Source organism: Fonsecaea monophora (genome assembly GCF_001642475.1).
Source record: "Fonsecaea monophora strain CBS 269.37 chromosome Unknown Scaff29, whole genome shotgun sequence".
Lineage (NCBI taxonomy): Eukaryota > Fungi > Ascomycota > Eurotiomycetes > Chaetothyriales > Herpotrichiellaceae > Fonsecaea > Fonsecaea monophora.
This window is the reverse complement of record NW_019173960.1, coordinates 176,914-195,116: the sequence shown is the minus strand read 5'-3', so window position 1 is coordinate 195,116 and position 18,203 is coordinate 176,914. Positions and strand designations below refer to the sequence as shown.

General features: G+C 51.4%; 6 protein-coding genes across 6 annotated transcripts; all 6 read right to left on the bottom strand.

Moving 5' to 3' along the window:
* Positions 1-151: 151 nt before the first annotated feature.
* AYO21_04933 (hypothetical protein) lies at positions 152-887 on the bottom strand (the record flags this gene model as incomplete). Its single annotated transcript, XM_022654904.1, has 2 exons — positions 152-640; positions 690-887. The coding sequence occupies 2 exons, from the start codon at positions 885-887 to the stop codon at positions 152-154; spliced, it is 687 nt and encodes a 228-aa protein (XP_022512808.1).
* A 1,474-nt stretch (positions 888-2,361) lies between these two features.
* Positions 2,362-4,023, bottom strand: AYO21_04932 (hypothetical protein; the record flags this gene model as incomplete). Its single annotated transcript, XM_022654903.1, has 1 exon — positions 2,362-4,023. The coding sequence occupies one exon, from the start codon at positions 4,021-4,023 to the stop codon at positions 2,362-2,364; it is 1,662 nt and encodes a 553-aa protein (XP_022512807.1).
* Positions 4,024-4,387: 364 nt separating this feature from the next.
* On the bottom strand, positions 4,388-5,783 carry AYO21_04931 (hypothetical protein; the record flags this gene model as incomplete). The annotated part of the gene is made up of 3 exons (XM_022654902.1): positions 4,388-5,340; positions 5,389-5,579; positions 5,659-5,783. The coding sequence occupies 3 exons, from the start codon at positions 5,781-5,783 to the stop codon at positions 4,388-4,390; spliced, it is 1,269 nt and encodes a 422-aa protein (XP_022512806.1).
* A 1,464-nt stretch (positions 5,784-7,247) lies between these two features.
* Positions 7,248-9,222, bottom strand: AYO21_04930 (hypothetical protein; the record flags this gene model as incomplete). Its single annotated transcript, XM_022654901.1, has 2 exons — positions 7,248-7,576; positions 7,623-9,222. 2 exons carry the CDS (start codon positions 9,220-9,222, stop codon positions 7,248-7,250), a joined length of 1,929 nt encoding a protein of 642 aa, XP_022512805.1.
* Positions 9,223-10,550: 1,328 nt separating this feature from the next.
* AYO21_04929 (hypothetical protein) lies at positions 10,551-16,468 on the bottom strand (the record flags this gene model as incomplete). The annotated part of the gene is made up of 6 exons (XM_022654900.1): positions 10,551-12,112; positions 12,165-13,614; positions 13,670-14,080; positions 14,134-14,451; positions 15,188-16,018; positions 16,121-16,468. 6 exons carry the CDS (start codon positions 16,466-16,468, stop codon positions 10,551-10,553), a joined length of 4,920 nt encoding a protein of 1,639 aa, XP_022512804.1.
* A 284-nt stretch (positions 16,469-16,752) lies between these two features.
* AYO21_04928 (hypothetical protein) lies at positions 16,753-17,199 on the bottom strand (the record flags this gene model as incomplete). Its single annotated transcript, XM_022654899.1, has 1 exon — positions 16,753-17,199. The coding sequence occupies one exon, from the start codon at positions 17,197-17,199 to the stop codon at positions 16,753-16,755; it is 447 nt and encodes a 148-aa protein (XP_022512803.1).
* Positions 17,200-18,203: the final 1,004 nt, after the last annotated feature.

The following is an 18,203-nucleotide window of genomic DNA, read 5'->3' as shown; positions in this document are numbered from 1 at the left end:
AGCGCCAACTTCCCGCGCAATGGACGGTCTGACAGCCAATTCATTCACTTTCCGGGTTCGTCGACATACCTGCGCATGGTTTTCATGCTGGTCTCTCTGGATATCATTGTCCTCTCTGCATATAAGATTATCATGCGTGATTCGTCCCTCTTCATTCTTCGCCGTACGCCAGGTCATCGTCATCGTCTTCCTTCTTCTCAGCCTGTCCTTTATAGTCATACACGAGGCGGGCTCTTCGAAACTCGCTTCCCTTCCAGACCAGTACTCGCCGAGTGTATCGCCGTTCACCGTTGATCTCTTCAAACCCCCAGTTCTGCTCCGCCTGCCAGCCAGCCTCATCCATGTTCTTCACCCAGCTTTGAACGTGTTCATCGTCCAGAAACTTGGAATCTGTCTGCCCGTCCTTGAGTTTCTGGGCCTGCAAGAACACCGCGTCTTCTTGTGTACCCGGGCCCTCCATTTTGTATTCACCTGTTTTCCAGAATCTTGACTTGCCTCGGCAGTTCCCGAATATGCGATCATGGTGGTCGCGCTCTTGCCAGTCCAGCGTGCGGTTTTCTTGAGTCGTTGAAAGGCCCGAAGCCACAGACGTGATGTCGATGTGGTAGATGTCTTCTTGCTTGTATTCTTTGATGGTAAGCTACAGGAGGTCAGCCTCGATGGCCAATATCATACTATCCTTAACGTACGACGACCGTAGCCAAGCTGATGGCGGTTCGCGTGAGCCAGCTCAGGCCCTGGAGAGCGAGCATGGAATCGATATCATCTGAGAGGGTTTTGTTCTTGTAACGAGTCAGATTGACCCAGGCCCTTGACAGCAGGAATTTAACTACCATGACGAACTTGCCCGACAGGTTGGTGCAAGTGATCTCCGGCGGCGCAGCCATGTCTGTACGATCAGACACCTCACTTTTAGGGATTCTGCGAAGGGACGAAGCGGGGTACTCGACGGAACGCTGACCAGGTTCCGACAATCTTCAGGAATATCTTTAGACCTTAGATTTTGCTTGTTAAGAATGGAGTTGAGGTTTTATAACCTGCAGGGAGAAAGCGATGCGCAGCCTGAAGGGAAGGGTGCGCAGGATCAACCTGATCCTGACGTGTCACTGAATTGCACGCCGATGAACCACCGAGGCAGCTTTCCCCACCAATTGAAGCTGCGTAAGAGACAATCGTAACTCACTCTGTCACACCCACAAATGTGTCAGAATCACGGCCCAGGGGAAGGAGTCAGCCACGAAAGTTCCTCACAGGCACTGTATCACCTTGTATTGAGCGCTTTCGAAACTACGACGGAAAACATACCCAGTATTGCAGAGCTAGTATGTGAAACCGGATGATCTACGAGGAACATATTACCATAGGGCTAAATGCTCTAACTCAGCGTTGGCAATTCTTTCCAAAGCATGAACATGTGTATATACCAGGCAGACAGATTAAGCCAGCGCCTCGTGTCAGCATCCCCTGGTCCTCAAGGCGAAGATGGCACATTCCCGTTACAGAGTGACGAGGCAATAAGATCTCTCATTTGCCAACTCTCCCAGCGAAGTAGTCCACTTGTCTCCTCCTCTATACTCGTCTGGCCTTTGTCCTTCTTCATCGACGAGTCTTCTCATCGATGCATTTAATGCAAATTGGATCTTGTGCGTGTTGTGGAACCGTGGAGGGGTTTCGTAGTTATGTCGCTCTTTGAAAGATGAGCTGAATTCTGTCAAGATTGAATGGTTCTGTTCGCCGCTCGTGTTCTTCCAATGCGAAAGAATGTAAACGGACGTCCACCGCAAACTGCCCACGAGACTTTCTCAACTCAGCTCAGGAAACGCCCGTGGATCCTTCACAGAGCAGCACAGCCGACATCCACTCATTTGAATCTCAGTCTGCTGTGGTCTCCTATGTCCACAAACGGGTACCCAAGCGCAGAGTTTAGGTAGTACAAAAGAGACTTTGCAGGGGTAGGGGTTTCGGGCTGGATACTCCATGGCTAGGGTGTTCGTTAGCGTGAAGTGTGAATTGTCGATGCTGCTTCTGTGGGCGCATCGCTGTTTGCCGGACATGGAGGGCAAATTCCGAGACCAGCATATGGCATCTGCTGGGGATGGCACGTTGAAGGAAATGTCGTCTCGATCTGGAAATAGCCTTGATAGGACTGTCGCATCGAAACGAGATCCAGGCTTAGAACAGGCGCGGGCTCGGAAACTGCTGAAATTGTATCTTCCCTCACTTTGATATCGTTTGTTGAACAGCGGCCCGGAAGCGAGGGATCTTCCTGTATCCACTGAATGGCCCAGCCTTCGCAAGTTGAAAACTTTGTTGTGCTCAAAGTCCTTGATTTCAGGGTCCCAGTCGTCACTCCACCTTTTCTCAGCCATGGCCGTCCAGTCCATTGACGATTTTAACAGCCTTCCCTGGCTCTCCCTCTTCTAGTAAGTCCTTGTCAGTGTTCTCTCCCAAGTCTCTTTCTTCAAGGAACTCTCGACCCCTCAATCTGTCAGGCAAATACTCTTGCTTGACCTTTCCGTCCACGTAGTCCGGATTGTATTTGTACTCCTTTCCGTACCCCAATTCCTTCATCAACCGCGTCGGCGCGTTTCTCAAGTGGATCGGGACAGGTAGGCCTGCAATCCCGGGCTCTTCGAGAGCGTGCATCGCATTCGCAAGTGCTCGATACGCCCTGGTTGACTTTGGGGCAAGACACAATGCCACAGTGACGTGGGCAAGGTTGATTCTCGCCTCGGGCATACCGATTTTTTCGCACGCTGTGTATGCTGCGGTTGCGAGTGGGAGCAACGAATTGTCAGCCAGTCCGACGTCCTCGCTTGCGATCACAATCATCCGTCTGGCAATGTACAGCGGATCTTCCCCTGACTGGAGCATGCGCGCGAGGTAGTATAATGCGGCGTTAGGATCGGAACCTCGCACCGATTTGTGGAATGCGGAGATGGTGTCGTAGTGCTGATCACCGGCTCGATCGTAGACAAGGGTCTTTGTGAGCGATTGTTTCAGATCATCTAGAGTCATATTTGGCCGCCGGGAGAGGTCCATGGCCAACTCAAGAAGGTTGAGGGCAGTGCGAGCATCACCGTCAGCAAAGGCAGCAAGGTACCTGATCAATTCTTCATTCACGAGGTCCGTGGGATTATAATTGTCGCGTTCCGCTTCCAGTGCCCGTTGAAGGATCTCGCAGATATTCTGGTCGGTGAGCTTCTGCAAAGTAAAGGTCCGACATCTCGATAGAAGAGCGTTTTGCACCTTGAAACTGGGGTTCTCCGTCGTCGCACCGATCAGCGTGACATGTCCGGCCTCGACAGGACCGAGAAAGACATCCTGCTGGCTCTTGCTGAATCTGTGGATCTCGTCGCAGAATATGATTGTCTTGCGACCCGTGAGGGCCAGCTCACTTTTGGCTTCGGCGAAGATCTTCTTACACTCCGCCACCCCCGAAGACGTACTATTGATCTCCACGAAGCGAGATCCCACCATTCCCGCGATAACTCGCGCAATGGTCGTCTTTCCTGTTCCTGCGGCACCCCAGAGAATCATGCTGGGCACACGATCTTGTTCGATTAAGCCCCGCAGCACGCCGTTAAGGCCCACGAGGTCCTGTCCGCACACCTCATCGAGGGTCTTCGGGCGCATGCGTTCTGCTAGCGGCGCAGCCTTTTCGAAGGGGTTGTGTTTGAATTTCTTGATTGGGGGGGCAGCCGCTTCGGCACCATTGTGAGATGAACCTGTCTCATCATTCTTGATCACGGTGTGTCCATTCGGCTGCTGCGTCAACGTAGCGTCGAAGGGTCGTTTCGGTGTCGCCGTCGATGGTCGAGGATCGCTCGGAGATGGAATGGGCTGAGAGGATGAGAAGAAGGAGAAAGCATCGCGTTTGGCGGCGGGTGTCTTAAAGAACTTGCCCGGCGCAGGTGTGGATGTGTTGCTGTCATTCTCGATATACTCGGTGCAGTTGGAATCAATGTGGTCATTGATCGTGGTTTGTTTGACAGATTTGCCGCAGATCGGGCATGCCACCATCATGGGTATGTCATACTTCAACGTATTACAATGCAGATATCAATGACCAAGTTGAGCGCAATATGGGACTGCAATGGTGGTGAAATAGCCTGCGATTGTAAATCATTGGAGTACTTGGTACTCGGCACAATCGCGTCGCACGCGTTGACCCCCGCTCGTGACGAGGCTGAGCATCCCCTTTAAAAACGCCTACAAGCACAATCGTCTTTGTACGCGAAAGACCAAGTAAAAGTCCAGGCAGTCGGATGTCGTGTTCTACTATATGAATCGTCCAAAACCACAGTGAGTATGTCAGAGCACTCTAATCTTGTATATATATATATATAGCTCCAACTTGCCAAAGCTTCTATAAAAGAGTTTGATCTTAGGCCATATACTTTTTCAGGCCCCTCAGTCGGCCCTTTGCGTCTTCCAAGACATCATCGTTCTTACAAACGGCGAATCTCATCCAATCCTCCGCCAAATGTGCCCTTTCGTCCGTGTAGAACTCACTCGGCGGAATCGCGGCAACCCCCAACTCCATGATCAAAAACCACGACATCTTGAAATCTCGTGGGCGGTCTTTGACATGATCCGGGAACTTGTAGCCCTCGGGAAGGTTGACCTTTGACAGATTTGCGAGCACAAAGTAGCCACCCTCAGGAACTGAGTAGGGAATGCCCAGTTCGTCGAAGATCTGGCAGAAGCGGTCCATTTTGCCTTTCATCTCTGTGATTTGTTGGTCCCAGAACCCGACTTTGTCTGCCTGTTCAAACCCGATTGCCGCTGCTTCTTGTAAAGGTGAAACACTCGAGTAGCAGATTCTCGTATGTGCTGCGGCCACGTATTTGATCAGCTCTGGAGGGCCGATTAGATAGCCTACGCGCCAGCCTGTCGCGTAGAAATTCTTCCCGGCGGACCCCACGGTGATGGTCATTTTGGCGAGCTCGGGGGAGAGTGTAGCTATTCTCGTGAAGGGAACATAGTATAAACGGTCATACACCTCGTCCGACAGGATGATGACTTTGTGTTTCAAGCACAGGTCGCCAATTTTCGTCAGCTCTTCCTTATTCAAAACTTTCCCGACTGGGTTGTGAGGCGAGTTTAACACAATCATCTTTGTCTTGGAATTAAATGCCTTCTCAAGCTCGTCAAAGTCGATGGTCCAGTTCGCCGCAGAGGATGTTCGTTCCGCGCCGTCTGCGGGTGGGTGCATAGGGACATATCTTATTGTTCCGCCGGGCATCTCAATATTACTAAGATACTGGTCGAAGAAGGGTTCGAATATGATCACTTCGTCGCCTGGTTCGATAAACCCCATGAACGCACTCAACATGCCTGCAACCATTCAATATTGGTTCATCCTGGATTTTCCATGACTCCTACCTTCATTGGCCCCCGTTGTAATGGTGACTTCGGTTTCTGGATCCAACTTTCGTCCAAAATAGGGAGAGTATGCATCGGCGAGGGCCTTTTTTAACCTCGGCCGGCCTTTGGTAGGGGAATACTGATTGCACTCTACTCGGTCAAGCGCACTCTTCGCAGCATCAATGATGAATTGGGGTGGATTGTAGCCACTGTTGACCAGGTATTAGTCCTCGAGCCTTCCACAATGGGGACGAGCAGTCATGTCGGTGCGTGTGCCTGCATACTCACAAAAACCCTTGGCCCATGTTCACAATCGGCTGCACGGGAGACGCTGCGGCGGCCTCGTTGACGATAGACCAAACATCCTGCCTCTGCCCCGCGACGCGCTTTGCAGGCGCAAACTTGGCGTCCATTCCAGGCGAGGATGAGAAAGCGCAGCGAGAAACGCGGGTATGGCTCGAATGCGTTGGACTGCCTCTGTTAGCGAGCGGTAGCTCTACTCGAAACACTTGACGAGAGGCGGATCGGACTGCTGCGGTGGTCGTTGCGAAGTTGAGGTTCATGAGTCCTGAACACCACAAGAACCTAGATCAAGAAAAAAAATCGGGGAAGTGCGACTTGGGAGGATAAAAAGCCATATACTGAGTACAGAGAGTGTGAGAAGGGCAGCTGGGGTGACCAGTGAGAGGGGGCAGGAAATGATTGCGAGATCGGGAGAAACAATGTCGCTCTTCATATTAACCACTTATTAACCACGGACTGCCACCCAACCACCCAACGGATGTCTAACCATAATCTCACTTTTCCCCGTTCTGTATCACTTTGATCAGGCTTTGATAGCCACCACGGCCTCGTTTTCTTCACCCAGACTGGTTCCTCTGCGCATCGGGCGTAGAGATTGCCCTGACACATCAACTGGTAACTTCACCAACAGAGATATCCGATGCTCAAAATGTGGTACCCTCGAAAACTTGCGTTCGGTATTTGCCCGCTTCTGTCCCACGGGGTTCCCACCCGGCGTCCATCAGAGCAACTAGCTACGGACCCCTGCCGAGCATACAACGGCGAGGATCTCGTATACAGTATACAATTCAATCACATAATGGAACAAGCACATCTCAAAGGCCGTGGCTCGAGCTCAAAAAGAAAGACTCGGGATGGTTGGTAATGATCATTCACTTTGATTCAGTTCGTCAAGTAGGTCATGTCAAGTGAAACCCCGATACCCAAGAACTTTTGACGCCGTATAAAATATGTAGTGAGTTCACCGGTCCGTTCTAATACCCGATCTATACAGGCATAGATATCCCTTTGTCCAGTACAAGGCTGTACATCACTCGCCTCTTTCTGTCTGTACAGTTTTGTCGCCACGTATCTCCTTTATGCATACCTCGCACTTTCTCCTCGCTGGGGATAGCCATCCCAACCACCGTACGCAGGCGGTGGTTGAGGAGGGTACCAGCCATGTGGCGAGGTCATTTGTACAGGCGACGGTTCCCATCCGCCGCCATATCCACGGTCTCTCATCTGGGGGGGAATTTGAGGTCCCTCCCAGCCGCCACGTTGTGCCCCTTGAACTCCACCTCTGTTTTGGCGTTGCCCAGGGACAATGCCATTCAGTTTCTTTCCCCTTGGTCGTCTGCATGCCCTGATGCAGCATCCCAGTATAGCTAGTAGTATGAGACCCCCAATTGCGCTGGCTAAAGCGATCACCAGAGTTTTATTGTCATCAATCCAAGACTTGACTTCGCCCCCAATGGAGCTGCCTCTGCATACACCATTCTCGCATCGACCACCACCACCGCACGGGGTACCATCGAGAAAGTTTTGTTGCATGCTGTAACAGACGTTTCGTCCAAAGTCTGGACTAGCACAACTCAAACTGCAGGTTTGGCTGTTGCAAGCATAGGTGTCATTGTCGCTCGTGTAGCTACCCATGAGAGTCTTGCACTGGAGGTCTCGACTCGTGCACTGGCCACTGGCACATTCGAGCCCACTGCCGCAGTCAGTCCCGTCGGGTGCGGTGGTGTCTGTAGGGCATGTTCCGTTGGTGCCAGAGCATGTCTCGGCAGGATCACATTGACCAGTGCTAGCTCGGCAGACAGTCCCAACAGAAGCGAACTGGCAAGTCGTCGTACAACAGCCCTCGTTGCTGGGGTCGCAAACTGCGCCTGTATTGAATTTGCAAGTTGTGGGGTTGCAGCAGCTGTTCCCAGCACAAGATTCGGTGCCACCACAATCACAGTCTTCACCTTCCTCGACGATACCATTACCGCACTGGTTGCCGCTAATGGTAACGACACCTTTGTTGTCAGTAAGACACTGTGACTGGACCGAGTTGCGGCCTAAGGCGCTGCAAATATTCCCGACGGAGCAGGGCGAGAATTTACTAATGTCTGGTGAAGAGAAGGGATTCATCATGTATTGAGCATTAGCATCGCAAGTGCTGGAGGACAGTGGGCAGCATTGGCCAGAGTTGACAACGTTAGAATCGCCGCAAGTGCTGGAATCACAATCGTGGACGGCTCCAAAAGTATGTCCGCTTTCGTGAGCAAATACTTGCCACTCACTAGATGTTTTCGCGATGACATTTGCGCCAGTGACACTCTGAGAGTTGCCACTAGTGTCTTGCTGTGAAGTGGAACCGTGATTGCACAATTGTCCAAGCCAGGCCAGGCCAACTTCAGCTCCAGTGTTACAAGTAGTGAAGAGAGACCAGTAAGCATTGTCGTCTCCTCGTTGACCACGCCATGAAGAGAAGAGGTTGAGCCGTTGTGTTATATCGGTGCTGCTTGAGCAACCTACATTCCACGCCGTCTGAGTGCTTGGTGTCCCTGGACATTCGCCGTCGGAAACAGTCAGATTGCGGAGACCGAGAGTGATGTTGAAAGTAGATTGATACAACTCAGAGGCAGTATTGACCAAGCTAATAACGTTTTGTCGCAGGGTGTCGGTTGAGTTGAAACTCGCGGTATATGTGCAATCGGTAGCGACGCCGACCAAGGCGACTTTGCGAGTGGTTGGACAGCCTGCGGTACTACCGATGGTAGAAGCCAGATTGACTCCCGCTGAATTGCCTGAGCCCACCCCGCCACCATCGATGTTGCTCTGACGTTTTTCAAACATATTGGCAATTGACATGGCGCCCATGTCTCCCCAGAAGCCATCGTCACGTTTGAGCATCAAGTCGCGGTAGATGGGATGGTCTGGATGAGTATTGAACTCCAACTTGTCAGAAGCACAGGTCAAGCCCGCGCTCCGTTTCAGTTCCGTATGAGACTGCCGGCTGACGTCCGAATCACGCCAGACAGCCATATACTCATCTTCATCTTCTTCCAGTTCGGGATCAAGCTCGTGCTTGGTGGCCATGTAGTTTGACTTCAATTGGACGTTGTGGTGGTTGCCCATGACAGTGAAAGCACCCTCAAAGAGAGGCTTGACGCCATCGCGCCTGATAGCAATTCGAGCCCAGCCGACATGTTGGTTTACTCCGTCGTCGTTAACGAGAAAAGCCTTACCCTGGTAAATCTTGTGTTCCTCACGCTGCATTTTCTCAACGTGTCTGATGTTGCCATATTTGTCGATATATTCAACGTAAGAGTCTTCGTGAATTATGTCATGGTTCGGCTCCAGGCTCAGTCGAACATGTTCTGTGCTCTGATGTAGGTCGAAAGTCAAGTCGAAGCTGGATGTACAGTGCACCCTTTGTGATGGTGTTTGTATTCGAGGGTTTTCAATTAATGATAGGTAGTTTAAAGGATTCCGTGATCGAGAGTGTGCATCGGCCGTGCTCGCAAACAACAGCAACAGACATGATGCGACGCCCGTGGCGAGATTCTGAAGAAGGCGCATGTTGCGCTGACGGAAAATTAGAGAGAAGGCTGAGGGCGAGGTTGCGCAGGTTGCGGAGAGTGTTTAGATTGCTCTGGATTCAGTTTGCATTGAGATGGCAATCCAGGCGCCCAAAAGGAAACGTTATACAGCAATTGTCCGAACGGAGAGTAAGTCGGTCGGGTCAGTCAGCAGAGAAATCCCTCTTACAGCGGTGGTTGTTGTGAGTAGGTCGGGATGGATGTGTCGACGGCGCAGGCAGAACTGCTTCGAGATGTAATTATGCTAGTGGAGGGCAGGATGGACTGAAGATGGCCTGTGTACTGTACACAGAAGTTAAGGTTGAACGATAGATGTATGTAGATCAAGAAGAACGAATGTAGTTGTCGTATGCCCAGACGGGCAGTGCGGACGAAGGTGCAGTGGTAATGATAATGGGATGGGCGCTGCGAGCAACGGCAGAGAAGTGCAACGAGCAGGATGAGGAGGAAACCCGCCGCCTTGCAGCGGGTTGCGGGCTGGGTACGAGTAAGTCGGTGGGCGCAGCCACCCAAATGATCGGGATCCGGAAAGGCGCCCTGGCTCCCTACCCACCTTTCCCAGCATGACGAGTCGCCAAGGAACCACTAAAGCAATCATTGCCACGCTCAGCAAAACTCCGATCGCTAAACACCCGCAGTCAGTCAAGATTCACTCCAGAAGAAGATCTACACACCAGAGTTCGTTGGTTCTCTCTCCCATCTGGGACAATATCTGTTTCCGTTCAAATCAACACTTGACCTCGAGTGTGCCCAGTCTATCAATAGATGTACCGAGGCATAATCCCGCTGTTATCCAACCCAATTTGAGTAATGACCACGGCATCAATAACTAGAAAGAGGTGGTCATATGAGGTAACCCAAGGACTGTGAGAAAACCGTTACTCGTAAACACAGATCCTGCGACTCAGCCACTACCAACACCCAAGTGGTTAGCAGTTGGAAGGGGTTCCATTGCCAAGCTCACAAGTTACAGGCGAGCGACTATTCGACCACCATGTCCGCACACTACGAGGTACGAGGCACAAGTACAAGTATCTCGGATATCGGCAGATCCGTTCTGCCCCTGGGTGCCAACGTCTCCCCAAACGCCTCTGAGACAACACTAGATACCCACAATATGAATAGGGACGTGTAATCAACGTTGGATTCTGCCAAACTCCGATTACTCTGACACTTGCGAATGGCGCCGTACTGTGTCACAGTTTTGCCTTTCAGCTTTCCAATCGCCCAATACCCATTCCTACTTTCTTCCTGGTACACCTGTTTACTCGAACAAGACAAAACATAACTCATCGGCCTGTATCTTGTTCAAGCCTCAGTCTCGACACCAGGCTCTCTCCCACCAAGCCCTCCTGTGAATCGTTTCTTGATCTTGCTCATTCCAATCTTGGCTTCATCTTTGGCAAACTTGACGTTTCTCGCCGGTGTCCATTGCGACAACCCTCGATGCTTGCGTTCCTCCGCTCGTTTTCCGGTCTTCTTCTCGAAACCGCTATCTCTCTTCTGCACAGGTTGAACTGAGTTCGTCGATGTCTCGGTCATGGTTGTATAGCCGGTCTCACCTGTTGCTGTGGTATCAGCACTGGGCCGCCCATTCATACCTTCAGCATAGCCATTGAGGCCATCAACGTCCTTCGGGTCCTTCTGGAATGCTCCTTCCGGAATATTGGTGGCATCAGTGATGCCCAAGTCCGATGAGTCATCATCAATAGGCTCGTCGTCGTCATCATCATTATCTGACGGGTTATATGGGTCGTGGGGAGGTTCGTCAGTACCGGGCTCGGCAATCTTTTCGTGCTTTTTATTGGTGTAAGCCCTGGGATCATGACTGAATGCCCCAGACCAGTCTTCGCCAGTCTTGCTGAGCCATATGCGTTTCTCTTTCTCCGACACTTCTTGGTGGAGAATGTCACGGCCCTCTTTCAGAGAAGCCTCGTGCAGTTCTTGGATATTTTCTGGCACCTCGCCTTGGACAACTCGCTCGCGCACACCTTCGGTCAAGCATGCCTCGAACGTTTCATAAGTCTCCCGACTATTGTTGTCCACGATAAAGTCTCGGTGCGACTCATCCATGCCAGCCTTGAAGCGGCCTCGGAACTGGAGTCGGCCAACTTCCTTCAGATCTTCTAATCCTTTATCCATAAATGCTTTGGCATTCTCTTCAGTGATGTAGTTTTGTACGAGTCGGTTGCCATTCTTGGTCGTCCAAATGGGAATATCGATTGGTGTTTCTTCGTTGTCAATCAGATTCTGAAGCCAGATACAAGCGTACGCCGCTGCTCCACGTTTGCCTGTCACGTGGAACTCAAAGATGACTGGAGATCGATATCGGTACTTGACAGGTAGACGGATGTGGTTGTTGTTCTCACTGGAGACATCGAAGTAGACGCCATCACCACCTTCATTACTGTGGCACTGTGTTCGGGGGATTTTACCAACGCTACCACCTGTGCGGAGTTTTAGCTTTGAATTGGCCTTCCAACCTATGGTCACGATTCTGTCAGAAATGAATTCAAAGGTGCCAACATCCCAGCCTAGCATATTAGGAGGGAGTCGAGTTTCAACACTTCGGAAAAGCAACGAAACCCTGATTCTGCCAAACCCAATGCCACCATCAAGAGGATACCATCTGGTCACTTGAGAACTCGTGGTGAGTATATCTGACAGGCGAAGGGGCACAACACCCAAGATAGGGTCGTGCTCGCGATTCCGCTGATCACGCACAGTGATTGTGACTATTCCGGACCTCCAGTCTCGCATAAAGCGTTCGGTGCCGGCGTTGAAGATGGGTTTGCTGCTGACAGCTTTGGCTCGTGTGCGGTACACCAGCGTATCATTGAACAGGATTGTACAGTAGGAAGTTGGGAGTTCTGTTTCATTGGTCAGTACGCAGAAGGGAGCAACCAAAATCTTGGGACTTACTGATCGACTCTTCGTCGGTGCCCTCCCCGTAGGGCTTGGCTGGCTCAAACTCTTTACCCTTTCTATTGCCATCACTGCCCTTGATGTTCTCGAGTTCGAGGCTGACAATTTGGTGAATGATAACACTGCAGATACCACTAGGCCACAACGGGTCAGGGGGAGTATGTGCCACAGCATCTGCGTCTTCAGAGTCAATAACACCTTTCTCATCTTGGAGCTTCTCGTCATTCTTGAGCTCGTCCGGTAGGTTTTTGTCCTTGCCATCGGTACGAAGAGCAGGTCGAAATTTGGGTTTGCCAAAGTAGCCCACTTCCCAATGCAGCTCACCCGGCATCTCGCTGCCCTGGTGGGTGCCGGCGAGCTTTGAGATTTGAGGATACATTTTGCCCGGATGTTGAATCATTTTCTGCATGGACAGCTCAACCTTTCCTACTATATCGTCCGCAGAGTTGCGGTCGGAGTCCCACAACTCCACACTGAGTTGTTCGTCGGCTTTGATGAGCTCAGGTGTGACAAGAAGAGCTGCGGTTTCTTCCCAAACGGGATTGAGGTCGTCTGTGATGACACGAGTGCAGTACATTGGCTTTCCATATTTGGAGAAGGATAGGTTGATGTAAGGGTCGCTTCCTCCATATTTGCTTCCTCGACGATCTTGCTTGCTGAGGCCGATGGCACGATGGATGCGGACCCACATGACACCCATGGCCTGTGTGTCTTTGGTGATGTCGTCTCCTTGCAGCATGGACTTCAGGTCGAGCTGCATTGATTTTGGAGCCACATACATGCTTGCCGCTGCGCCTATCGCATAGTTGACGAAGTTAGATATCAACGGCAGATTGAGGATATTAACCCCCTTCTGCACCATGGGAATGCAGCCGGCTTGAACATGAGGAACTCCCATCAGGGTGAAGGTGAGACTCTTTGCAAAAGGTGGTTCGGGGGTCATCTGCAGCCGCAAGCGGACGGTTCCGACAAGCTCTTGAAGTTCAACGAAAATAGGAAGCGGTACGCCGATGAGCCCCTTGATTCCGAGATAGAAGACAAGGTTCATGTGCATGTTCCTGGCCCTCGAAGCAGCAGACGCACGATTACCAGCGGGTTTGGCGTGATACGCAAAGGCAATCTCGAGGTTATAATAATCACCACCTTCTTCGTCTGCTGCCGCCTCCTGAGGGTCTTTGGTCTTCTTGTTCTCTTCATGAATGCTCTTCTTAAGCTCGTGCATTTTGGAGTCAGGCAAAGCCCGCAGACTGAGAATTCGGATTGGGTTACTTCCTTGATCGATTTCGGCCACTCTGACGTTGTTGATGACACCAGGGACAGATGCTTGCATGACATCTTCTAGGGTGTCTGCCACAGCGGCAAACATATCCGGGTTGATCAAGCCCCAAACAACGCCCAGGAATGTGTTCATCCATTCGACTGATTCAGGGAGGAGGTTGGCCACAGCCTATAGATGTCAGCCTCAGGCTATGTCTGGCCACTGAGTGGATCCGAAGACTTACCGTTTCTCCTCTGCTCTGTTCACTGCTCCATTCCACCTCACGGCCACTTCGAACCACCTCTTTCATCCACAACCAGACGGCAGAAGCGAGGCACATGCCCAATGGAATCAGACCCTTAAGAGAGCCGCCGAACATTTTCCCAAAAACGATAATGGATATGAGGATGGCAATGCATAGTCCACCAGCCCGATTTTCGAGAAGCTCGAACATCGGCTCATAACTAACTGAAGGGGTCGGGTGGAACAGAATGTTGGTCTTTTCTCCATGAATGGGGACGTCAGAAGTGCTGCCCTCGGCAACTGGGTCTGGAGGAGCAGTGATGTCTTGCTTTTCCTTGTACTCTGGGTTCTTCTGCGAAGGATCCGTCGCTACTGTAGTAGGTCGGCCCAGGTTGGCATTTGGCACTGATAGCTAGTCCAAGGTCAGTCGAGAACCCGCCAGATTGGAGGGAGTTTCACTCATACCTTAGGGTCATCGGCCCTTTCCATATACTCCTTCCCGACATCGGCAATGACCACCTGATTGCCAGTGACCGGATCGGTTACTGTTTTGCCGCCTTTCTTCTGTTGTTCATTCTTGTGTGGAGTGACTTCAGCCGAATACTTTTGAGCCTCTCCAGCAAGCTTCTGAGCATCGATAGCCTTGTCTCTTTCGGACTTGTCTTTGTCAAGATGTGCAACGAACTCCTTGATGTTAGGGATTCGATTTGTGCCACTCCAGGGCTTTCCCGGCTTCTGCTGTTGAGCCTCCATAATCACCTCTTGTGGGAAGAGGGCGAAGCCCTAATTGACAGAGTGGTTGTGCCTGAGGCCAAAGGCTCTCGAAGGGATAGCGCGAGACCAGCAAAGCTGCAACAGATGGGGCGGCAAGCTCCCGACGACGAGGAAAGGAGTGTGAGAGGAGGAGAGAAGACAGACAAAGGGAAACTATGAGAGGAGAATGGTGAGCAATTTAGCATGGAAGAGACTGCTCCCTTGTGAATTTCATAGTTGGCTGGCAAGCTGCAGTTTTTGGGAGTATGATGTCTGCTCCCGATCTGCTGTGACGTAACCACACTGACCTGCAACCAAGCCATCACCCGCGACGGGGGCGACAGGGGGTGACGGGGGTGACGGGGCCTAACAAAAGGCGTGTGTGGCTTGCCCCAAGCCTGGAAACGAACCAACAGGGCGTCGATACTAGACTTACTTGGGGGTCCGGCGGGGCATTTCTAGGCGAAACCTCATCGCTTAGCTGGCGATCAAGATCCAAACCGCACACGCCATCGTCAGCCAACACTCCAAAAATCATGGAAATTGCATCAAGCTAAACAGCTTCAGGTCCGAAAGCGCGTTGCCTGCCTTGCACAGGTACTTGTTAGGAAACCACAAGCGTATATCTGACTTTGAGTCTATCTCGATCTGCACACTTACGCCACACAGTGTTATCATAATCCGCTCCTCACTCGGTTGCTCTCTATTAGTGGCTTTCACCATGGGGGGAGTACTGTCAAGCCTTGCATCACGAGCTCGACCATACCTTGCTCCCGCCGATCCATGTCTCCAACACATGTCCCTCCTGGTCTAGAACTGCAAAGTCGGCGCGTCGACCAGGCTCGAGCCTCCCTCTCTTGCTTTCACCCATCATATCCGCCACGTTTTCTGTAACACACTGCACAGCTTCGGCAAGATTGCACCCGGTGTATGCCACTACATTGCGCACGCACTCGTCCAGTGTACAGCAACTGCCAATCAATGTATCTGTGCCTTCAATGGTCACTTTGTTGCCTTGCTTGAGCTGGTGCTGTGCGATCTGTCCGTGCCCGTCGTGTACGCCGTCGGGTAGGCCAGCAAGTTCAATGCTGTCGGTGATAAAGATGCATTTTCTCGGATCCGTCCGCAGACAAAGGGTTACCACTGAAGGGTGCAGGTGTATTCCGTCTGGAATGATCGAGTAGTAGCATTTACCGGTTCCCATCAGTCCAGCAAGCCCAGGATTGCGATGATGGAGAGGCAGCATTGCATTAAAGACATGTGTCAATGCTCGAGCACCCAGTTGCAGAGCAGCGAACCCCTCTTCATAAGTGGCCGCTGAATGTCCCAAAGAGATGACAATGTGAGGGTATTCTTCCTGCAGATGGCCCACGAGCGCGGTTGACCCAGGCAGCTCTGGTGCCAGTGTGATCAGCTTGATTGCGTGCCTGAGATTGCCCTCGCCATATAAGTCAGACGGAGATATCTGCGTAGGTTCTTGGAGGTAGACAGCGTTATGCGCTCCTTTCTTCGAGGCGTTGAGATACGGTCCCTCGACGTGTGCGCCTAGCAAGTTGGCGCCCGAGTCAAATGTTTGTGGTTTCAACAGAGGTACTATCTGAAGGCAGAGTTCAGCACGCCGGTGAAAACAGACTGGTTGAAATATTATCTCGATCGCAAACAGACCAGACAGAGAGCAGACGAAGCGAGATCAGCCTACCTGCTTCCACCGGTCCTTGTCTACCGTAGGAACTGTTGCCCACCAGCCCGTCACCCCATGGCGAATTTCCATTTTGCTGACGGCTTCCAACTTGCCTTCGTCGGTCTCGGGACCATCACCCAGGGCCAGTTGCGTAAAATGTACACCCTTCATCCCGTTGGTCTGCAGATCTAGAAACCCGGGCGCAATGATTTTGCCACCGAGATCTATTCTCTCGACGCCTTCTTGCCGAAAGTAGTAGTTAGGCGTGATAGTGCCTTGCTCAGTGCTAAAGTACAGATCTTGAGCCACCAATTCTCCCGAGATGCAAAGCAGACAGTTGGTGAAACATTTCAATGATCGGTCCATTGTAGGCGGAGGCTGTGGCGGTGGAAATAAAGGTTAAACCAGTTCGTCCGCAAGGATTGGAACCCGAGAAGGATGGTGATGATAAAGCTGAGAATTTTCGAAATTCCTACAGATCAAATGGTTGAAGTGTCTCGTCCGCCCGCACAACCATTTCTGCAGGGCCAAAACACGTGGCGGGTTCACTTTACCCTCCCTCACAATTACATATCTCAGGACTCATACATTTTATGCTTGGAATACCATATCGTTATTTCGTACATAGAATTCTTTGGTAATATGCATCTTCAGCCGCTTAGACAATCCTGTACCTGTCTGATCTCTCCATTCTCCTCAGACCGCTTCACATCCTGCACCGCATCTGCATCTAGAGATCTTCTCGGCTCTTCCAATGGAAGGCTCTGATCTTTTCTGACTTCTTCAGACAATTCCCCCGATCGAGCTAGACCAGATATTGACGAGTCTATAGTCCATTCCCATCTCCGTCGCTTCCGTTTCGAACTCGCAGTTGCGCATTGCGGTATTTCTTGTCTGCCTCGGTCCAGTTCAGATGAAGGGGATGGAGACACGGCAACAGACTTCCGCTTCCTCTTCTTGCGCGGCGAAACTTCATCCACACGGATTTGGCGGCCTACCTCGCCGCCACCGTCCTCATCGGTGGAGGTTCCACTTTGCTCTTCATTCTCGGAAGGTTGAGATTCCTCATCGGACGAACTCAGGTCTGCGTGGCGCATGGTGTAGGTCTTTGTGAAAATTTCTTCCTCCAATTCGGCACGGAATGCGACCCTCTTGATCGCTGGAAAAAACACTCGTCGACCAGCCAAGCGAGGACTTGCGCTGACAGACGGTCGGCGAATTTCTCGCGGAAGCGGACTATTTTTCAATATCGAATGGACGCCAAAAGGCAAATTTAGGATGTAAGGATGCTCTGAGAGCTTTACAACCGGAGAGCTCGAATGTGCACTTCCTCTTGGTTGCGAATGCGTCCCCGGTGATGGAAGCGTTGTCACTGGTGAAGGTCTGTAGGCAAGATCAAATGTATTATTGAATGTGTTTAATGTCGTTGGGGTCGTGGTAGCACCAGTATTGCTTCCGGTCTGACAACTGGTCGATCCATGAAAGGTCGGAGCGAGATCTGAAGTCCTTAGTGATAGTTTTGGTTTTTTCCCCGGTGAGGGAGGATGTAGAGGTCGGACATTTTCTGTCGGAAACATGGATAATGGGAGAACCGGGTCGAGGTGAGATAGGATATGTGGTATAGGCTGAGCCATAGATATGGCAAGCATTTTGCTTGCTGCAGAAGCCTCTGACAACGCCGAAGACCCGCTCATGAAATCGAGAAGTTCGCCTTTCAACTCCAGCTGAACTCCCTCATATATCCCCGTAGTTCTTATGGTAGGACCAAGTGGATAAGAGGGATCTAGCGAGAGGGTTTTGGGTTGGGATTTAGGATGGTCGGGGGTCGTGCACGCGAGTAAGCACGTAAGGGGTGAGCTCAACTCCAGATCGTTGGAGCCTTCTCGTCAGTATCTTGGTCACTGGGCCACACCAACTTAATGCAAAAACTCGCATCCAGGAAAATGCCCATGGGCCTCACATAAGCATCACGACACCTATAAAACCAACATTGGCAGCACCGTGTAAGAAGGGGAGATGGAACGCAGGTCTTCGGGCGTGAGCAGCTGATATGGCTGCAGGTGTAGGAAGGGACAAACGGTGCTGAGTACCCACCGCGTCA